The 21,851-nt window shown below is 49.0% G+C and overlaps 2 protein-coding genes across 6 annotated transcripts in view; both read right to left on the bottom strand.

The window, feature by feature from the left end:
* Mfn2 (mitofusin 2) overlaps window positions 1-5,447 on the bottom strand; it is a 29,964-nt gene extending 24,517 nt beyond the window's left edge. Inside the window, exons 1-3 of one of the 5 annotated variants that reach the window (XM_008849937.3) lie at window positions 5,231-5,446; window positions 4,061-4,184; window positions 3,627-3,711 (exon numbers count right to left, since the gene is read on the bottom strand). The gene's annotated coding sequence lies outside the window, so the exon portion shown is untranslated. Of the gene's footprint in view, window positions 1-3,626; window positions 3,712-4,060; window positions 4,185-4,831; window positions 4,954-5,230 lie in introns of those variants that run through there. The other 4 variants (XM_017802400.2, XM_008849935.3, XM_017802401.2 and 1 more) reach the window with 4 other exon arrangements.
* A 4,411-nt stretch (window positions 5,448-9,858) lies between these two features.
* Window positions 9,859-21,851, bottom strand: part of Plod1 (procollagen-lysine,2-oxoglutarate 5-dioxygenase 1) — a 34,189-nt gene continuing 22,196 nt past the window's right edge. The window contains exons 13-19 of the mRNA XM_008849933.2: window positions 20,878-21,019; window positions 19,312-19,425; window positions 18,690-18,755; window positions 17,846-17,950; window positions 15,732-15,878; window positions 13,217-13,342; window positions 9,859-10,660 (exon numbers count right to left, since the gene is read on the bottom strand). Coding sequence (XP_008848155.1) covers window positions 10,505-10,660; window positions 13,217-13,342; window positions 15,732-15,878; window positions 17,846-17,950; window positions 18,690-18,755; window positions 19,312-19,425; window positions 20,878-21,019 — 856 coding nt within the window. The 3' untranslated portion in view covers window positions 9,859-10,504. The remainder of the gene's footprint in view (window positions 10,661-13,216; window positions 13,343-15,731; window positions 15,879-17,845; window positions 17,951-18,689; window positions 18,756-19,311; window positions 19,426-20,877; window positions 21,020-21,851) is intronic.

Below are 21,851 nucleotides of genomic sequence, written 5' to 3'. Positions count from 1 at the left end.
CAAGAGTGCTGGTCTCCCTTAGGGTAGCTTACAACACTAGAAAATTTGGAAACTAAAAGGAAAAGCTACAATATTTTATGACAACTATAGTTAGCATCTTGCTTGTTGCCAGTCCACTGTGTGTTTGTTCTTAATCTCACACAGCTTCATAGAAACTATGACACTTGACTCCAAAATCCTAGACAAAGTGGCTCCTGGGCGTGGCTGAGAACTCTGGCAGGTCCTGCTCAGAGATCCACTCATGGAGACAGCGACTCAGCTCCCAGATCCTGGGACACTAGAGGGGAAAGGCCCTCCCAGCTGAGGTCAGTGTGCTGTCACTCCATCCACCCTCCAGGAGACCAGCACCTGAACAGGAGTGAGCACACAAGAGAACCCTCAGGATGTTCCAAGATGCTGCCAAAAGTCACAGCACATGATCCTGAGAAACAGAAAAAACAGACAGAAAAAGTCCGAGAGTCTGAGGGCCAAGCTGGTTCTTTCAGACATGCCTCCCTGGGCGGGCAGAAGGAGATCCAGAGATGGGGACCCTCCTGTGCTGCTCAAGGGAACACATGTTTTTTTGAAGTATTCCAGATTCCTTGGGAGGCATGGAAGGAAGTGACCAAACTACTGTCTCCACCTTCCTCCTCTTTGTAACTCCACACTATATATAAGACATGCTTTCTTTCAAGTGTGTGCTGTGGTTGTTTGAGACAAAGTTGCTGAGGGTGGCCTTGACCTCCTCCGGCCTCCATCTCTCAAGTGCTGGGATTCTGACAGACGTGTGCTGCCATGTCCCTGAGGAGACGTGTTTGTTTTCTTTTGTTGTTTTTGAGAGGGTCTCCCTGTAGCCCCAGTTGTCCTGGACATCACTATGTAGACCAGGCTGGCCTCAATCTCAGAGATCCACCTGCCTCTGCCTCTCCGGTGCTGGGATTAAAGGTGTCCAACACCACACCCAGCTAAGACATTTGTTTCTTAAAAGGCAGCAGAGCTTTAGGAAAGGGCACTGGGAATAAAATAACTCTACAGTTCCTCCAGAGCACAAAGGAAATGTACACTGAAATTAGGGGGTGGGGCAAGCAGAAGAGAAGGGGAGACCAGGAGGAGGCAGGAGTGGTAGGGAGAGGCTGACACTGATGGCAGAGTGCAGCCACTTCTGTGGGCTTCCTGCATGAATTCAAGCAAGTCATTTCACCTCAGAACCTTGGTTTCTTCCCGTCCGACATAAGATGTGGTATAAGCTATCGCATGACTTACGATGACGGCACAAGCAATGTGCTCAGCAGTAGCTCAAAGGCAGCTTGACATGGCTTAAAACGACAGTAAACTACAGCCAGATTAGAAGACTCTCCCTCACAAACATCCAGCCTTCAGGGAGGGCAACTCCACCAACACACCCTCCACTTCCCCACCTGCTGCCATGGAAATGGAGCAAACAGGTCAGCTGGAGGAGATGAGTGAGTGTCCAGCCCCACAAGTGACTTGCTCGAAGGAACCAAGTTCACTGATAGCAGCTTTTAGAAGCTTCCAAAGTACTGGTCATTGTCTTCGAGTTCAAAGGATACAAGCCAGAAGTATTAGTGATCAGTAAATGCAAGACTCGGGCACACACACTAGTGAAAGTCAAGAGGCTGGAGGTTAAGGGTCTGCTGGGTGGTCAGCTGTTGCCACACTGTGATCTCACACTACTCAGCCTGCAGCTGCCCACCCTACCACAGGTGAAACCTGGGCGCATGGCTCCAAGCGGCCTGATGCTCTGGCTCTGCTGACTCCCAAGCTGACGGCCTGCATCTACTCTTGCTCTCTGCCTGGAGTCCTCTCTTCTTCATCCATTCTGCATACTCTTGCTGTCCTTCCAGACACAACCCAGGTGATACACCCCACACAGAGGTCACACAACCTTACCAGATTTAGTTTCTTGTTTTTAATGTGCATGAGTGCACACACATCTGCACAAAAGTGTACCAGTGTGGTGCAATGCTCATGGGGGCCAGAAGAGGGCACTAGATCCCCTGGAACTGGACTTACTGACAGTTGTTAACTGCCATGTGGTTGCTGGGAACCAAACCCAGGTCCTCTGCAAGAACAGCCAGTGCTCTTCACCTTGGAGCCATCTCTCCAGCCCCAGATTTTTAGTTTTTCAACTGCACTGTGTCCCTACCTAGTTTCTGAGCATCTAGAAAGAGTCTTTGACAGAGCAGCACCCTTTCCATTTCCACTTCCCTCCTCTGAAATTCTGAGGGATACAGGCTGTATAAGTGAATACCCCTTAGGGATACCATCTTTAACCCTCCGTCCTTGATTGCTCAAATTCATTTTTTCCTAAAGAATAGTTTTCAGCTAAGTATTTGGAGCTCAGCTAATCAAAAGAGATAAACAGGCCTTTTCAGATTCTGAAGTTTAATCCCTTCAAAGAGAAAACTGGACATCCATATGTGCATGAAAGAAACAAAGTTGCAAAATACATGCACAAAAGCCCAAAAAGAGTCCATACTATCTGGGGCTTTGCCTTCTGGCTCTTTACCCTCCCAGAGTGGTGGGAGGCAGCTCGGTTCCTGTTCCTCTTCTAGAAAGCCCTGTTAAACCCCACTTTACCACAGGGCTTGTTGCAGGCATGCTGGGCCTTATCTCCTAAGCATACTTGGGCCAGAGGGTCCAGTTCCAATATCAGTTACACACTAAAGGGCACACGCCACACTTTTGTGACAGCCTCAAAGTGCTCTGGCGATCTGGGCTTTGCAGCATTTACAGCAGCATTTCCCAAAGAAGTGGCCCAAAGAACTCTAGTTAGGCCCAACAGTCATGCAAAAAGGGTCCTATAGGAAAATCAATTTGCAAACAGTATATGCTGAAAAACCATTCCTGTGTACATAAGCACAGCAGAGGCCTGGGAAGGAAGCCAGACACAGACACAGTACAACTGATCAGCATCAAGCAAACTTATTCAGTGGAAACACTTCTGAACTGAACGTGGTGGCGCACACCTGTATTTCCAGCACTTGTGGAGGCAGGAGAATCAAAAGTTCAAGGCTGGGTCTGTGAGATGGCTTAGCAGGTAAAGGTGCTTGGTGCCATCCCTAACAATCTGAGTTCAATCCTCTGAACCCATATGGCGGAAGGGTTCCCACTTCCATAACTTATCCTCTGACCTCCACATGTGCACTGTGACACACACACACACAAAACAAATAAATAAAAATTTTTTAAAAAGTTTAAGGTCATCCCCAGTTACATAGTGTGTTCAAGGCCAACCTCGGTTACATGTGACCCTGCCTGTCCTGAAAGGGAGGGAGAAAGAGATGGACAGAGGGAGGGACGGAGGAAGGGGTGGGGAGGGAGGAAGAAAAAAGAAACAGTCTGTGTAACAGGCTTTAAAATTCTAAGGAGGGGAAAAGCTCACTCATCCTGGCCATCGTCTCCTTCCCCAAGTTCCAGGGGCACAATACTAGCATAGTAATCTAAGACCAGAAACAAACCCAACTCTGAATGGAAACTGGGATTAGCACTTGAAGGTGATGAGAAGCCTTGCCTTGAACCAGGCTATTAGTGAAGGAGTGTTAGCTATTTTCACATCAGCAGCAAAATTCAGCGCAAGATGTTTGGCTCAGAGGTGTGATCCCTGAATCATACCACTTCCTTACCCAGTTTTATGAACAGCAACTCCTAGCAGGGAAAATAAAACGGATCCACAGATCGTCTGCTGGCACAACGGGATCAGAGAAGAAGCTGAGAAATTGAAACAAAAAGAGTATACAGAGCAGACTCTTAGGGGAGTCATGATAAGGAGCCAACCTGTGCCAGGCAGAGAGAAGAGCCAGCACAGAGATGAACGACCAGGGGAAAGAGACCAATTCTTCAGGGAGCCCAGGAGAGGGATCCTGGCCACTTCCTGAACTGTCAAACAGGGAACTCCACAGAAGCTGAAAGGAAATACGGTATTTTTTTCCAACACAGGTTGTAAGCCACAAATCTATATGTGAGGATCTCATTCAAGAGACTTGCCACCTGATGGCCAGCAGAACACACTTTCCTCTCAACCCAGATCCAGGGTGTCAAAGTCACAGCTTTCACTTACTTTTTAGATGCTAAGAGACCTTCACAGGGTGGGCATCATGGACTTGGCTGGAGTCAAAAGGATGAAAAGAAGCTGAGGTCTCCTCTTCTGTGCTGTTTCAGGTCCTGGTTGGTGCTGACTTCACCTGTCCCAACGTTTGGAAAGGAAAAGGGTGAGGTCAACAGGCGACAAGGAAGACAGAAACACCTGATGTGCTAAACATGTCTAATCAGGCGTTAAAGCCAAACTAACTCATCCCTGAGGGAAGCTTACTCATTGAGGGAGCATGTGAGGAAGTAGGCTGGGGAAAACACAAAGCACAGGTACATGCTCTGCCATGTGTTAATTCAGGGGACCAGTGAGGTCCCTGCAAAGGCACAGCCAGAGGCGGGAGGGGAGAGCAGGGAGCTGAACCAGGAAAAAGCCTGGGCTTGAGGACCAGGGTGAAGAAGATGGACCTGATTGACAGCCAAGGTGTCCAGGCTGCTGTGAAATGTCTCCCTCCATTCTCAAGTCTATGGGGAATGGAATACTAGTAAGATCTATAAACTGTGGGTCAAGTGGCCCATACTGGCTGTGACTCCAAGGCTCACTGTTGTTTTGTAACATGAGGCTGCCTTCTCATCTTTGGGGACAAGAACGGGACAAGCAAGAGTCCTTTTATCTTAGGAGGAAGAGAGGGGGCCCGGTGGCTTTGCCTCTCTGCACCCTAGAAACTTATCTTTTTAGGCATTTTCTGCGGCCTTCTCTATGCCTGGCGCTAGACTAAGGGCGGACAGGTTTAGTCCCTACCCGCGATCATAAGTCATACAAGTAAAAAAGACCACTGCAATCAGCCCCTAAGCGGGGGAAGGCTGAACCGGGATGCCATCTGTCGGGGAGGGCTGAACCGGGACACCATCAGTCAGGAGACAGCGCTGGCAGAAGAAAACAGAGCAGTACTGGATGGAAGCCGGAAAAGGGGCCAGGGCGACCGGGGCTTCGGGGAGCCCACCTCCCAGGCCCAGGGTCCAGCGGCCCGCCCCCTCCTCAGGGCCGCGGAGGGCCTGGCGGCGAAGCCGGAGCGGGAAAATGTCTGTGTGACCCGAGCCCCGAGGGCCCCAGCGGCCCGGCGACCCAGGCCGGGCTGCTCAGGACTCTCCTGGCGGGGAGACTGCCGGTTCCACCACCCCTGTACGCTCGCCCTCTCACCTTCACCTTCCCGGCCTCGCGGCGGCCATCATACCCACAACGTCACTAGCGAGCGCCACGCCGGGAGAGGCGGGAGGGGAGGAGGACGCGCTGGTCACTCGCCGCCGCACCCCGGATGACCCGGTGACCTCTGAGCTCAGTCAGCTCAACCCTGCTACTCCTTTCGCCTCGGGGTCCCGAGACTCTGCGCTTCAAAAAGCGCCTCCACGCGCGGGCTAACCGTTCGGGCTGTCTCATGCCGATGACGTGCTCTGTCTTCCCATTGCATCACGGGAGTTGTAGTTTGGACCTGAGCCCCCAGGGCGGGGCAGGGCGGGGCCTCGAGCTGTCAAGAGGCAAAAAACAAGGGCGAGTATGAAGAGGTTCACACGCTCTTTTGTTGCCCCAGAACCTGACCCCACGGCACCTGCCAGCTCTAGAATCCAGACTTGCATTGTATAATCTGAGAGAAGTACCTCAAAGGGACCGTGCGGGTTAGAACGAAGTGACTGTCCTTCAGTTGCCTTTGAGGGTTTACAGTAACAGCAGCAGTCACAATGCACTACTACTAAGTGCGGGTCACTGAGCTGGGTGCCTAGCATGCAAGTTTTTATTTACTCTTCACAGCAGCCCCATGACACTCGGGGAATGATTATCCAAGCTCGCATGTCTCTCACTGGCCCCTCATTATGTACAGGGCACTAGGACACAGCAGATCACCCCCAGCAGGGAAGGCTCCCAGCCTGGACCTTGCGAGACCAGCCCACTAGCCACTTGCTGAAATGTAGCTACTGCAAACTTAGAAGTGAAAACCACCTCATTAATATCTTTATATTGATGACATGTTGAAATGGTAAGATTTGGGATAAACTGGGTTAAATGAATTACATATCTAAGTTAAATTCTTGTTTATTATTACTTTTAAAAATATGGCAAAATACCAATGTTGGTGAGATGGCTCTGTGGGTAAGACACCTGCTGCCAAAGCCTGATGACTTGAGTTCCATCTCCTGTGATCCACATAGTGGAAGGAGAGAACCAACTCCCACAAGTTTTCCTGACTTAGATACACACACACACACACACACACACACACACACTAATTAAATAAATAATAATAAATAAATAAAATGCCTAATAGAAATTTTTGAACTACCCGAACGGCCTGCATTTGTGGTCCATTGTGTATTTCTTTTGTTTTGAGGGGAGCAGGAATCCCACTATGTAGCCCAATCTAGCCTTGAACTGGTGATCTTCCTGCCTCCACCTCCTGGGTGTTAAGATGTTAAGTGTTCCCCACCATGCCTGGCTTTCATGCTATATTTTCTAGCGATAGGCACTTCCCTATAGCTAGGGTAGAGTCATCTCACAAACACCCTCAAAGGTAAATCAGTACCAGTTACAAGTCTCCAGAGAGGTGAGTCAGAGATTGCTGTCCTGTAGTCACTGCCTGAGGCAGCCTCCCGTCTGGAGTGTCTGACTTTAGACTTGGGGTCACACCCAGTTCCTTCTTGGGGTGTGGCCTGGCCTCTCTGCGGCCAGAGCTCTATCAGGGCTGTGGTGTGTTTTGAGGTTTCATCAGCTGCACTGTCACCGAGTGTCTCCTCTTCCATAATCTCCAGCCTCCCCAGGGAATTCTCTGAGTGTGGGACTGTGAACTCCATTTCCTTTCCCTTCATTAGCAGAATCAGAGGAGGCCTGGAGAATCTCGCCTAAATGGCTCTCTCGTCCTCATCTCTTTTCCCGAACCCTCCCTGCCACACAGGCCCGAGCCCTGATCCCTTCTTGGACAGCTGGAGGAGCCTTTGAGACCATTCCCAGGCTTCTAATCTTACCCTCCACCCTGTACCTGGGCTTCTCTGAAACACAAATCCAAACCATTAGCCCTTGCTCTAACCCTTCACTGACAAAGTTCTTCCAGAGCTGCTGTCATTGGGAATGAGTCCAGGGAGAACTGGGGTGCAATTGCCAGAGGCCTTTCTTATGTCATTCTTTCCTATTTTGACTGACTTTTTCCATGGTGTATGTGAACTGCATTTGTAAACAGAAAATAGTCACTGTTAAAACAACCTAAACAGAACATGATGGTTCATCTGTAATCCCAACATTTAGAAAGTTGAGGTAGGAGGGTCTCAAGTGAGAGGCTAGTCTGGGCTACACTGGGAGACAGAGATGTTGCCACAAACAAAACTTAAGGACCTTTAAGAGGTATATACATAATTTATTTTTAAAGAAATTATTCATTTTATTTCATGTGTGTGAATACCTGCCCAGATGTATATGCACCACCTGCATACAGTGCCTACAGAAGCCACCAGAACTGGCAACACAGACAGTTGTGAGCAACCACGTGGATACTAGGAACCGAACTTGGGTCCTCCATTAAGAAGAGCAAATGCTCTTAACCATTGAGCCATCTGTCCAGCCCCTTTCTTTTTGTTGTTTTTTTGTTTTTTAAGACAGGGTCTCCCTGTAGTCCCAGATGGCCTGGAACTTGTTATGTAGACTATGCTGGCCTCCATCTCACAGATATTCACCTGCCTCTGCCTCCTGAGTGCTAGGATTAAAGGTGTGAACAGCCATGCCTGGCTGCCAGCCCTTTTTAAAATTTGTATTTATCATTATTATTATTGTGTGTGTGTGTGTGTGTGTGTGTGTGATGGTGGGGGCACACCTGTCATGGCACACAGGTGCCAGTTCTCTCCTTCCACCTTTATGTGGTGTGTTCTGAGCCATGTCATGAGTTCTAATACACACAGTTCTTAAATGATTGTTTGTTCCCAGATACAGTTCCAACCAACTCTTTCTAACCTGGTACTACAGTTTGAATGTTCCCCATCCAGGTTCACATGTTTTGTACCTAATCCTGTGAAAGTCACATTAATAGCATTTGGAGGTACAGCTTCTGGGAAATAATCAGTGTTTCTCCACCTGTAAAAAAGAAATAGCCCACCAGGTGTGGTGCGAACTTGGGTCCTCCATTAAGAAGAGCAAATGCTCTTAACCATTGAGCCATCTGTCCAGCCCCTTTCTTTTTGTTGTTTTTTTGTTTTTTAAGACAGGGTCTCCCTGTAGTCCCAGATGGCCTGGAACTTGTTATGTAGACTATGCTGGCCTCCATCTCACAGATATTCACCTGCCTCTGCCTCCTGAGTGCTAGGATTAAAGGTGTACACAGCCATGCCTGGCTGCCAGCCCTTTTTAAAATTTGTATTTATCATTATTATTATTGTGTGTGTGTGTGTGTGTGTGTGTGATGGTGGGGGCACACCTGTCATGGCACACAGGTGCCAGTTCTCTCCTTCCACCTTTATGTGGTGTGTTCTGAGCCATGTCATGAGTTCTAATACACACAGTTCTTAAATGATTGTTTGTTCCCAGATACAGTTCCAACCAACTCTTTCTAACCTGGTACTACAGTTTGAATGTTCCCCATCCAGGTTCACATGTTTTGTACCTAATCCTGTGAAAGTCACATTAATAGCATTTGGAGGTACAGCTTCTGGGAAATAATCAGTGTTTCTCCACCTGTAAAAAAGAAATAGCCCACCAGGTGTGGTGGCGCACACCTTTAATCCCATCCCAGCACTTGGGAGGCAGAGGCAGGCAGTGGATCTCTGTGAGTTCAAGGCCAGCCTGGTCTACACAGTGAGTTCCAGGCCAGCTGGGGCTACAGGGAGACCCTATCTAAAAAAAAGAAATAGCCCTTACCCTAGAAGAGCTATGTTCTGAAGGCTTGCACCTAGCCCAGCTTGCAGTAAGGGATGGATAGATGTGGGGCTGGAGAGACAGCTCAGCAGGTAAGAGTGTGTTCTGCTCTTGCAGAAAACCAGAGTTGGGACTTCAGGCAGTTTACAACCACCTGGAATTCCAGCTCTAGGGGGATCTGATGCCCTCTTCTGGGCTCCACAGTTGCCTGCACTCATGTGCACAATCCCACACACATACACACATAATTTGAACAATTATGTGTATATATAATACAGGGTCTCCCTGTAGCCCCAGCTGGCATGGAACTGGCTATACAGGTTGGGCTGGCCTTAAAGTCATAGAGATCCACCTGCCTCTGCCTCCTGAGTACTGGGATTAAAAGTGTGCACCACCATACCTAGCCATATTAAAATTTTCTTTAAAAAATCTTTAAGAAACATAGATAGATGTTACCTCTTAGAAGGGTGGGTGGTGACATGACTGTAATCCTTGCTCTCCAGGTTGAAGCAAGAGGCTCCTGAGTTTGAGGCTAGCCTCAGCTACATAGTAAGTTTTGAGCCTAGCCTGGGCTACATAGATGATAGCTCTTATTAATAAATGCCTTGAAGTATAGGCAGATCAACGTGACCAGTGTGGTGATGGCTACCCAAAGTTCTCCCTCTTCTCTTATGGTTATGGTTGCAGAAAGGGTGGTTGGTAAAGGCTCTGGAGGAAGTGACAGGTGATGCATGTCTTGGTAGTTCAAGCAATATGTCAGTCAGTGCCTAGTTCATATTAGATGGTTTCAGAATACACAAATGCACCCTGGAGGCCACATGGCACTGAGTTTGGGAAATAAGAGTCTTGGGTCTGCTGACACAGCCTTTCCTACCAGTCAGAGGTTCTCATAACTTTTGCTACACGGGCACAGCCCCCTCACCCCAAGCATCTCCCACACGGTGGTTTGAACAACCTTTAATAGAACTCTCGTTTCTGTCCCTGTTTCCATAGGCATCTGGACAGGGTGACCCAGTACAGTGTGGACATGTTAATACCCTCCTTCCAGTAGGGTATATGGAGGACTAAGCTGTGACATGGATGTCTTTTCTGTGCCCCGGGAGGATTTCTGAGTCACTGTCTCCAGGGACAACTGTTTGGTCAGGTGATACAAACCTGGAAGAGAGGGCTTCAGAAGTCCTAGGTGCAGGGGAGGAGACTGGGGGAGCACTTGAGTTTGAGTTAGGTCTCAATGGCATTGAAATGTGATACAGAGTCCTGGGCGGCAGTTCTTCCAGAGGAACACTGGAGGACAGCTGCGGACCCTGCAGTCTCTTAGGCAGCTCAGACAGAAGTCTGGCCCCACGGGACAATCAGAAGAAAGGGGCTGGGGGAAGATGAGGGTGATCAGCATCTCTTGGGGCTGGTGGGAGCACCATAGACAGCCTCAGTCTCAGAGGGGCGCCCCATCTCTGTCCTGCGCCTGATCCTTCTGACTGGCAGCTTCAAGAGTAACAGGAATTTCCTGGGATCCAGAGGTCCCAGGGGCTGTTTGAGCAGTGGTTGTCAGCAAAGAGGACATCTTCAAGGAAGTCAAGCACTAGCCAGTTAGGGATCGACGAAGGACACAGCAATGTAGCGGGTGCCCTTGGTAGTGGGGAGCCCTTCGTGGTAGTGTGTGAGCCGGCCAGGATGCATAAGGGCCCAGCCTTTCCTCGGAGCTCGGATGGAGCAGTTGTAGCGCAGGAACCGGCAGCCCCCACCCTAGGAAAGAGGAAATGTCAGTGGGTCCTCCCCGATTCTCCTCCCCTTCTCCCCACTGCTCCTTAGCCTCTCTGTTCCACTACAGCAAAGGGCCCATCAGCACCGAGGACCTGGAGATGTCCAGTGGAGTGACAGCCATCACTAAGAAATACAGAACCTGACCTTGGAACCAGGCAGCCTTGGGTAAAGGTCACCTCCACTGTTCACTAACTTTATGACTCACCTGAGCCTTCATTTCTGTTTCTACAGAGCGTTGACAGGAATAAATAAGATTGTACAATAAGAGCTTTGTTTTAGCCACATGTGGCAACACATGCCCATAATCAAGAGGTTGAGGCAGAAGGATCAGGAGCTTAAGGCCAGCCTCAGCTACACACTGGGTTCCAGGCCAGCAAGGGCTACATACTCATGTACATACAAAGGTTAGCGCTGGCTTTGGGGTGTAGCTCAGTTGGTAGAGAGCACTTGCCTAGCAAGAAACCCTGGGTTGCTTGAGTTCATGGACGAACTCAATTCCAGAATGACACTCTGTTGTTGGGGGCTGTCCTGGTATCCCTGCCCTCTAGTCACACCAAATTCCAGTAGTACCCTCATAGTGTAACAACTCAAAACATCTCTATGAAATTGCCAATGTTCTTGGGGTGGGGGGGAGGGGGACTGGACTGCTCCTGGTTGAGAACTCCCAGCTCAGAGCAACACTTGTTCCACTGTTAAATTCTCAAGATTCATAGCTATTTACTTTTTAAAAAGTTTTATTATGGGGCTGGAGAGATGGCTCGACGGTTAAGAACACTGGTTGTTCTTGCAGAAGACCCAGGTTCGAATCCCAGCACCCACATGGCAGCTAACAACTGTCCACAACTCCAGTCCCAGGGGATCTGACAGCCTCTTCTGACCGCCGCAAGCATTGCACAACACGGGTGCACTTACCTACATGCAGGCAATACACGCATACACACAAAAATAATTTAAAAAATGTTTTTAAGTTTAAAAAAAAGTTTTATTTTAATTATATGGATGTGTGTGCATGTCTATATATGTGCATGCATGTGCCCACTGAGACCAGAAGAGGGTGTCGGATCCTATGGGTGGTTGTGAGCCACCTGACATGGGTGCTGGGAACTGAACTTAGGTTCTCTGGAAGAGCAGTAAGTGCTCTTAACTGCTAAGCCATCTCTCCAGCTGCTTGTTTTTATCTTTAAGACAGAGTCTCTGAATAAAAAAAAAAATTTTTGGTCTTTTTGAGACAGGGCCTCTGTGTAGCCCCAGCTATCCTGGAACTATGTAGACCAGGCTGGCCTTGAATTCACAGAGATCTGCCTGCCTCTGCCTCCCGAGTGCTGGGATTAAAGGCGTGCACTACCACGCCCGGCCCTAAACAAAATTTTTTAAAAAGAGGCAGGCAGATCTCTGGGAGTTCGAGGCCAGCCTGGTCTACATAGCAAGTTCCAGGTCAGCTGGGGCTGCAGGGAGACCCTGTCTCAAAAAGACCAAAACAAAAAGGAATAAAAGGCTGGAAGGTGGCCCAGTGGTTAAGGGCATTGACTGCTGTCTGAACCCAGGAGACCTGGGTTTTATTCTCAGCACCCACATGGTGGCTGACAACCATTCATAACTCCAGTTCCAGTGGATCTGACACCTTCTTCTGACCTCTTTGGCCACTGCACCACATGGGTGTACTTATACACATGTAGGCAATATACTCAAACACATAAAATAAAAATAATAAATAAAAAAATTTAAAGACAGGGTCTCATGCTCATAATGTAGCTGAGGATGACCTTGTACATCTCATCCTCTTGCCTCTACTCCCAAGTGCTGGGATGACAGGGGTGGGTCACCATGTCTGATTTTATGTGGTGCTAGGGCTTTGTATATTAGGTAAACACTCCACCCTCAGTCACGTTCCCCAGGCCCAGCGCAGCTGTTTTTATGTCCACTAGAACTCAAAAAATTAGTCGTGTAAGGAGTGAATGGAGGCTTAGGTAGCTCCCTAACTGATGCTATGCAGGGGCCTAGGTGGGGCCCCGAGGCCCCAAGAGCGCTCCCTCCCCGCCTTCATGTCTTCCTGGTCTCCCTAGTTCTTTCCTCCAGGCACAAGTGTACGGTCCACACCAAAGCTAACAGTCCCCACACTCCCAAGGCAGACTTCTTCAGCCTTCTTCCTTCTCATGAGGAGAATTCCAAGCTCTCACCAGTGGCTGTCAATCCTCGAGTAATGACTGGGGTTTCCTGTAAGCGGTGACCTGGGTCCCTTCACAACTCAGAAGTTATGTGAATACAGGAAGAAGTAGAGGCCAAGGAAGGTACCCAGGCCAAGGAGCTACTGTGGCGGGATGCAGAGCCAGGCCGTCTGTTCCAGACCTGCAGTGCATGCTCTGCCTCCTCTGATGACCCACCCTCCTGTCATGCTATGCCCAATCCTACCTGGATTCCGAGACTCCCTCCCACATTCCTGAGTCCTAGGCACCTCTGTCATAATCACCCTGGGCTCTGCTCACCAGCTAGCTTGAATTCTATTTTGGTCTATCTCTAGGCCCCATGGCTCCTGCTCACCTCATAATCCTCCCCGACCCTGTTCAGGGCGATGTTCACAGTGAAGGTAGAAGCATCGTGGTGTGGCATCAGCGATGGCTGCTCATCAGGCTTGTATCGGACGACGAAGGCAAGGTCAAATTGGGCCTGTGCGGGGAACAAGGGAGCCTGTATCAGTCAAGAGAGGCATGGGAGGACCAGGAGAGGTAGAGTATACATAGTAAGGCTCCATTAATGTCCTGTGATGTCGGCTCACAGAGGACAAGTCTGCTTAACAGCAGTGCATCAGTGTTACAAAACAGTCTCAGGAAGAAAGTAAGGAAGAAGGGAAGGAGGAAGGAAGGACAGGGGATGGGAAGCGAGAAGGGAGGAAAGGGAGACAGAGAGGACAGGAATGAATCCAATCCTCTTGTCCCTTTCTGGCACTATCTAGACTGCTGATGCCTGGGGAAAGTTAGTGAAGGAGCCAGGCGTGGTGGCTCATACCTGTCATCTCAGCTCTTAGAGGCTGAGGGAGGACTGCTGTAAATTTGAGGCCAGCCTGGTCTAAATAGCAAGTTCCATCCAAGCTTAGGTGACAAACTGAGAAGATCTTGTCTTAAGAAAGCAGACAAACAACAAACAAAAAAACAAAAACAACTGAAAAAGGGGGTGATAGTAAACATCTTTAATCCCAGAACCCAGGAGGCAGAGGCAGGCAGATCTTTGTGGGACTGAGGCTAGCCTGGTCTACATAGCAAGTTCCAGGCCAGTCTGGGGCTATGGGAAGATGATGTCTCTAAACAAATAAGCAAAGAAAAAGAAAGAAAGAAGAAAAAAAAGGGGGGGGGGACAGCAAGATGGGTCAAGGGTGAAAGGCACTCGCTATCAAGTCTGATGGCCTGAACTCCATCCCCAGAACCACAGGGTGGAAGGAGAGAACTGACTGCTGAAAGTTGTCCTCTGACCTCCACATGCAGACCACAGCACACATGTGTGAGGACACATAAATAACAAATAATAAATAAATAATAAATAAATGTAATTTTAAAACCAAATGAAAAAGGGGGCCAGAGAGATGGCTCAGAGTTTGAATATTTGCTGCTTTGCTCTTCCAGAGTTCCAGCACCCACACAGGGCACCTGTAACTCCAGTTGCAGGAGGTCTGACACCTTTTTCTGGCCTCTGTGGGCACCATACACATGGCATGCATGCAAACACAAACACACATACACACATTCACACAAATACACACACACATAAATAAAATAAAAATTAAAAAAACCTTTTATAAAAAAGAAAGCATTGATTTTTTTTTTTTTTTCAAAAAAGAAGGCTGGGGATGTGGCTTAGTTGTAGAGCACTTGCTTAGCAAGCATGATGCCCTGGGGTCCATCCCCAACACCTCATAAGCCAGGAGGATAAGACTGGAGAGATGCGAAGGACAGAACCAGACCACCAGCTGAGTGGCTCTTTTGGTGGCTGGTGGAGCAGTGGAAACAGAGCTTAGAGATACAGATGGCAGGCCTGGCATAGTGGCATGCATATGTAAGCACTCAGGAAGCAGAGGAGGGAGGATTCTTGCAAGCTCAAGGCCAGCCTGGGCTACATAATGAGTTTTGGAATAGCTAGTGATACTTAGCAAGACCATGTATCAATCAATACATGAATAAAATAAAATAAAATTTATAGTAAATAAATAAAGACACAGAGTGCCAGGTTTCCTGGTACTCACCTATAATCCTAGTTACTCAGGAGACTAAGGCAGGAGGATTCAATGTTCAAAGTCTGCCTTAGCTACAGAGTGAGTTCAAGGTCAGCCTAGGCAATTTATAGTGAGACTCTGTCTCAAAATAAAAAGTAAAAGAACTGGGATTTAGCCATAGTGGCTCACATCTGAAATCCCAGCACTTGGGAGGCAGAGCAAGGAGGACTGTCTGGAGTTCAAAGCCAGCCTGCTCTACACAGGGAGGCCCTGCCTTAAAGATAATTTTTTCCACCAGGCTTGGGTGCGTGCCTTTAATCCCAGCACCTGAGAGGCAGAGGCAGGTGGATCTCTCTGAGATTGAGGACAGCCTGGTCTAAATATAGCAAGTTCTAGGACAGCTGGGGCTACAGGGAGACCCTGTCTGAAAACCAACAAAAGAAATTTTTTTCATTTAAAAAAAAGGAAAAACAACAACAACAACAAATGGCTAGTGGTAGACTACTGTCTAGACATGGAAGGCCCTATATTCAGTCCCCAGTGCCACTAAATAAATAATATAGACATAGAAAGGATTCATAAGAACCATGGCCAGAGGCTAAGGCAGCACTTTGGAAATCTAGATATTTTTCCAAGGCCCCACCCTAGAGGCTCTGACTAGACACACACACACACACACACACACACACACACACACACACACCACCTCTTCCTCCTTGACCAACAACCCACCTAATGATGCTAATAGTGTAGAGACCCCTTTCCTCCCTGGGGACCAAATGTCCAGTCTCTCCCTAAAGCTGGAACTCCCCCTGCCACCTCCCCATCCTGCGTCACCCTAGGCAGACCCACCCTGGTATAGTAGCCGGGATAGAGCTTCTCCGTCATGGGGGCGATGTACTCCACCAGGAACTTGTGCCACTCCCGCTCAAAGGTGATCTGGTTCATGTGGATGTCAATGGTGGGGACATTTTCATAGCCTCCCTGGATGCGGCTGTCCTGGAAGTGACCATGGAGAACATGGTAATCGGAATTCTAGGAAGCCACCTAGACTCCCATGACCTGGTTCCTAGACTCTGACTCATCCCCTCCCTTTGAGCTGAGTACAGGATGGAATTGTGTCATATGATATGGCAGAGTAGAGGGGATTTGAGGATGTAATTAAGGTCCTAATCTGCCAAAGTGGGATTAACTGACAGGGAGGTTAACCTGGGTGGCCAGACCTACTGGGTTAGCCTTTTAAAGGAGAATCTTGGGTACACAGGCCATGTCTCCTGCTAGCCTTGGAGAACCAGCAGTCCCAAGCTCTTCAACTTCAGCGAATGGAATTCTGCCAACAACTGCATCATTAGTGAGTTCGGAATGGGATCCCATGCTCCAGATGAGGACCAGCTCCAGAAGACCCTAGACTGCAGATTTGTGAGACCTTGAGCAGAGGACCCAGACAAACTACGACTGCATCCTGACCCTCAGAAACCAGGAGCGAATCCAGCTATAGTAGCACATGCCTTTAATCTCAGCACTCAAGAAGAAATGGCAGGCAGATCTCTGTGAGTGTGAGGCCAGCCTAGTCTTCAAAGCCAGTTCTAGGCCAGCCTGGGCTACATAGTAAGACCCTGTCTCGAAAGAAATTGGAGATAATGAATGGGTACTTTTCAGGGGTTTGTTTTTTATTTTTTAAGACAGGGTTTCCTTGTAGCCTCAGCTGGCCTGGAATTTGCTACGTAGACCAGGCTGGCCTCAATTTCACAGAGACTCACTTGCCTCTGCCTCCCAAGTACTGGGATTAAAGGTGTGCACCACCATGCTCTGCTATTTATTTTTTTAAAGCGTGTGTGTGTGTGTGTGTGTGTGTGTGTGTGTGTATGCACCTCCCCAGTCTGGGTGTTCTTTTAAGTTTATGATTGTTTGTCATATAGCATAGTACAGACAGCCACTGTTAGCTTAGTCTCTGGGGTCCAGAGGCTGCCTCTGTCACTGAATCATAAAGAACCCCAGAATTGGGACTGAAGAGATGGCTCAGCGGTTAAGAGCACTGGCTGCTCTTGCAGAGGTCTGAAGTTCGGTTCCTAGTACCCACATGATGGCTAACAATTGTCTGTAACTCCAGTTCCAGGGATGCCCTCTTCTGGCATCTGAGGGCAATGCATATACATTGTGTACATACATACACGCAGGCAAAACACACATACACATAAATAAAAATTAAAAGCCTGGCGTGGCAGGTGGCACACAGCTTTAATCCCAGCACTCAGGAGGCAGAGGCAGGTAGATCTCTGTGAAATCAAGGCTAGTCTGGTCTACACAGGGAGTTCCAGGCCACCTAGGGACACAGGGAGACCCTGTCTCAAAAAAAATTGATTAAAAAAAAAAGAACCCTAGAATGTAAGAATTACTTTATATCTGCCCAGACATCAAAATACCCAGATTAGGTGGGTAAACAGAAGCGGTCCAGCTGCAGGGCCAAAGGTAAAGGTCAGCCAATCAGAAACACATAGGTCCAGGGTCTTGTGTATCATTAAAAGCAGTGCCTGACTCTCCCAAGCTCATGTGTAGGCAAGAGACTCCTCCCTCCAAGAACATAGCCTCTTACGTCCACCAAGACACCTGTGTCAGATGTCTGGTGAATCTGCACCTGATACCACATCCTGATGTCCTTTGTCCCCCACTGGCTTATTTTCGCTCCATTCCACACTTAGACCTGGGCAGGAAGCTAAAGCATTCTAATAGCAAGCTGGGAGCTGAAAACCTACCCCTTTATGTTAAGGCAGCTCAAAGCCACACTGTGGCAATGACCACTTAGGGAACCAACATTCCACTTTCGGTTTCTTAACCTTGTATTCCTCCATGCCTGCACCCTCTATGTGAAGAGTCCTGGGAGACTGGCTAGGTAGTCAGAAGTACCCAGAAGGGCAGCCTGGGTGAGGGTGGCCTCCCCCAACCAGCCTGGGCATCTGCAGTCATACCTTGTTATCACCCAGAGACCACTGACCATAATGCTCCATCTCCTCCACCAGCTCGTCACAGGCCGCCTCCGTGAAGATGGGGAACCAGTAGACATCTGGGCAAGGCTGGGAAGAGTGAAGACTCAGTCACGGGGGTCCTGAGTGGCAGTCTCATGTCTTCTTCCCTGCACTGCAGGACCCATCTTATGATCTACCTGAGCCAGTTCCCAGAGCTTCTGGGAGCCCCTGAGCATCCCTGGGGAGCAAGGGCTCAGTAGATGCTGGGTAGACTGAGTGAATAACTGAAGAGAGGCGGCAGAGGTCAGAGATGGACTTTCTTAGCCACAGTCACTGCTACCAATATCAGCCACGAGTCCACACCTAGGATCGGAGCAGAGACTACGGACGTAACTGAGCGACTCAACCACTCTTCACTCTTGGCCTAAAGCATGCATTGGAGGATGGTCCCTCCTCCTTGCCTCATTTTTCTGAGACAGGGTCTCATGTAGACCAGGCTGGCCTTGATCTCACAGAGCTCCACTGGCCTCTGCCTCCTGAGTGCTGGGATTAAAGCATGTGCCACCACATCCATCTCTTTTACAAAGTTTCATGTAGCCCAGGTTGGTGGTTGGCTTCGAACTCCCAATCCTCCTGCCTCTGCCTCCTGAATTCTGAGAATACAGGCCTGTACCACCATGCCCAGCAGTTCGCTCCTTCCTGCAAAAGCCCTGCAAACCTCAGCTGGCCTAGGGTGTGTGCTCTAGCCCCAGGCACCGCCAGAGTGTACAGAAAGGTGCCTCCCCTCACATCTATCTCCTCCCCGATGTGTCCCCACAGCAGCAGGTGTGAGGTGTGAACCCCTTACCATCTCCACCAGCTTCCCCGCCAGAGCCTTGGTGTAGTTTTCGTGGATGTACTTCTCTTTCCAATCCTGTAGGGAGAGGAACACAGGATGGGGTCCCCAGGCAGGCCGCGGCTCACTCTGAGCTCAAAGGCACGGGTTGCTCCCAGAAAATCTCCTGCCCGCAGGCCCTTCAAAACATGAGGGAATATGGACATGCCCAGGGCAGACAGGTGCTATCTGCATACACAAGTGTGCCCACAGGATCTTGTGTTTGCCTCACTGTGTATACATGTCTGAGTGCAAACACCCATGTCAACTATACACACCAACATGTTGCTACACTGTCAAAACCATCACTTCCTCTGACCATCACAACACCCTCGGGGTTACAGGGAAGACCCATTTTAGAGCCAAGGTAAGTGAGGCCTTCAAGGAGAGGTTCAACTGAGTCACATCTGGAGGACCTGGGTCATGATGCCTAGTCCCTCCTCCACTAGATGGCGCTGTGTCTACAGCACCCTCCTTATTAGAACTGGGTCCTGGAAATGAGTCAGGACACGCGGACAGGCCACATAGATATCTCTGGCCACAGAATCAGAGAACTGAAGTCTTCTCCACCTAGGCCCACCCACCTGGGTCTTACCTCGGGATTGCTGAACACCTCCCAGAGATCATTATGGAGATGGGTGGTCTGGTAGTTGTCCAGGGAAAGCAGGTGGCCGAAGGTATGCCGGTTGGTCAGGAACATGAACACCTCCTGTGGAAAGTGGATGGATGAAAGGTGCCCCCTCATTGTGCACACCCCAGGGAGGAACAGTGCAATCTATCAGTAGATTCAAGTTTACAAGATTGAGGACCCAAGAGTACAGTATGTGTCCCCAGCACTCGGCCCCGCCCCACACTGAGGACATAATGAGAGCCAGCTTCCTGAAGGACTGATGTGAAAATAGGGGACTCTCTCTTCCTTCCGTTTTGGTTAGCAGTGCTGGGGCTCAAACTCAGCCTCAAGCCTGCTGCACAAGAGCTCTACCAAGGACAGACCCTGACACACTGGTAACACCACGCTGTTCCATTAAAACAAACACATCAGGGTTGGCAAGAGGGCTCAGTGAGTGAAAATGCTTGCAGCAAAAACTTGATGACCTGAGTTTGATCCTTGGGAACCATTTAAAAGCAGAAGGATATGCCTCTTCTTTGTACACATCATAAACTACAATGAAACATGTAAGAAAAACATCTAACGATGACATTGTAAATGTGTGCTTGAAATAACACGAAGAAATAAAAATGAGAATATTTTCCTGTTAAAAAAAATAAATAAGCCGGGTGTGGTGGCGCACGCCTTTAATCCCAGCACTCGGGAGGTAGAGGCAGGCGGATCTCTGTGAGTTCAAGGCCAGCCTGGTCTACATAGTGAGTTCCAGGACAGCTAGGGCAACAGAGAGACCCAAATAAATAAATAAATAAATAAATAAATAAATAAATAAATAAAGGCAGGAGAAATCACTGCACAGAGTTGTCCTCCAGCCTCCACACACACAAAGTGGCCCACGTACCCCAAATAATAATAATAATAAAACAGCAAAAACACAACCAAGAACGAAAAACTCAAATCACTGAATGGGACTCTCAGTTCAATCCCAGCACTGGGGAAAAAAAAAAATCGCAAAGAAATACAGAGTGGGAGCCAGGTATCACGGCAGGCACGCACCTAGGATCCCAGCACTCATGAGGTGGAGGCAGGAGGATAATGAGCTGAAGGCCAACCCGCTCCTGTCTCAGAAAAACAGAAACAAAACAACCAAGAAACATGAGGTGGGATGCAGACAGGGTAAAGGTCTCTTGTGCATACGACCCAGACTACACTGAGGCAGAGTTCAGTTTTCTGTAGGCTATCTCAAAATTGAAAATAAACCGGGGTAGTGCTACACGTGGGAAACTGAGGTAGGAGGATCAGGAGTTCAAGTGCAGCCTGGCTACAAGATTCTATCTCAAAATATCAATGAAAAAAAAACAAACAACAAATGTGTGTATGTTATGAGAAAACTGAGTATTCCAAAATGGTCCCTGCAGACTCCCAGTGCCCCATGAACCTCCTTCAGGCCCTGCTGGTCTCTCAGAAACTTGCGAGCACATGGTGTCAAACTAGCCCAGTGTGAGGTCAGAGCTAGAGACCCAGTGTCCCCAGTGTCTGCACAATCCTGCTGACCTGCTGCCGGACATTGGCGCAAAAGCTCATGTCTGCGTCCAGCTTGCTGTGATGGAACAAGTCCAGGTGCTGTAGCTCTGCCCGCAGGGCGCTGCCCTTGATTAGGTAGATGTTCGAGATGTAAGGCACATTCCAGACACCGCTGGAGGAGAGAAAAGGGATGGAGAGAGGTCACAGGCTGGTAGAAGGGTTCACAGGCTCAGAGTCTGGGGACAGGAGGAAAAAGGGAGGTCATGGCCTGAGTGGGGAGTGCTCATTCAGTGGTGCTCATCTGTCTTTTTCTGTTTTGTTTCAGCATGTTTATTTTAGTGCGTGTGTGTGCATGAGTGCGTGCGTGCGTGTGTGCGCGTGTGTGTGTCTGTCTGTCTGTCTGTTTGTCTATCTGTCTGTGTCTGGGCAGGGGGCACAGAACACATGTGGAAGCCAGAGGACAACTTTTGGGAGTTTCAGCATGTTTATTTTAGTGCGTGTGTGTGCATGAGTGCGTGCGTGCGTGCGTGTGTGCGCGTGTGTGTGTCTGTCTGTCTGTCTGTCTGTCTATCTGTCTGTGTCTGGGCAGGGGGCACAGAATACATGTGGAAGCCAGAGGACAACTTTTGGGAATTGGTTCTCTCCTTCTACATGTGGGTCTCAGGGATTGAACTCAGGTCATCAGGCTTAGTGTCAGGCACCTTTACTCACTGAGCCATCTTGCTGGCCCTAATCTGTCTTTCTTTTTTCTTTTCTTTTTTCTGGTGCTGGGGACTGAACCCAGGGCCTTGTGCCCTTGCTAGGTAGGCATTCTACCACCGAGGTAAATACCTCCTGACAGTGCTGATCTGGTTCTCTCACCCTGGGCACCTAAGCCCAGGAAAAACGTCAGGAATTCTTCTCTATGTCTGACTCTAGTCCTCCTTGCTTGATGTTTGGCAGAAATCTGAGGGCAACTAGGACAGGAATGGAGCCGGGGGGGGGGGGCCAAATGCCCCGGAGGG

The sequence above is a fragment of the Nannospalax galili genome, unplaced genomic scaffold (genome assembly GCF_000622305.1).
Source record: "Nannospalax galili isolate Female #2095 unplaced genomic scaffold, S.galili_v1.0 scaffold1225, whole genome shotgun sequence".
In the NCBI taxonomy this organism is placed as follows: domain Eukaryota; kingdom Metazoa; phylum Chordata; class Mammalia; order Rodentia; family Spalacidae; genus Nannospalax; species Nannospalax galili.
Note: the sequence above shows the minus strand (reverse complement) of the source record. Positions and strands in the feature narration are given on the sequence as shown.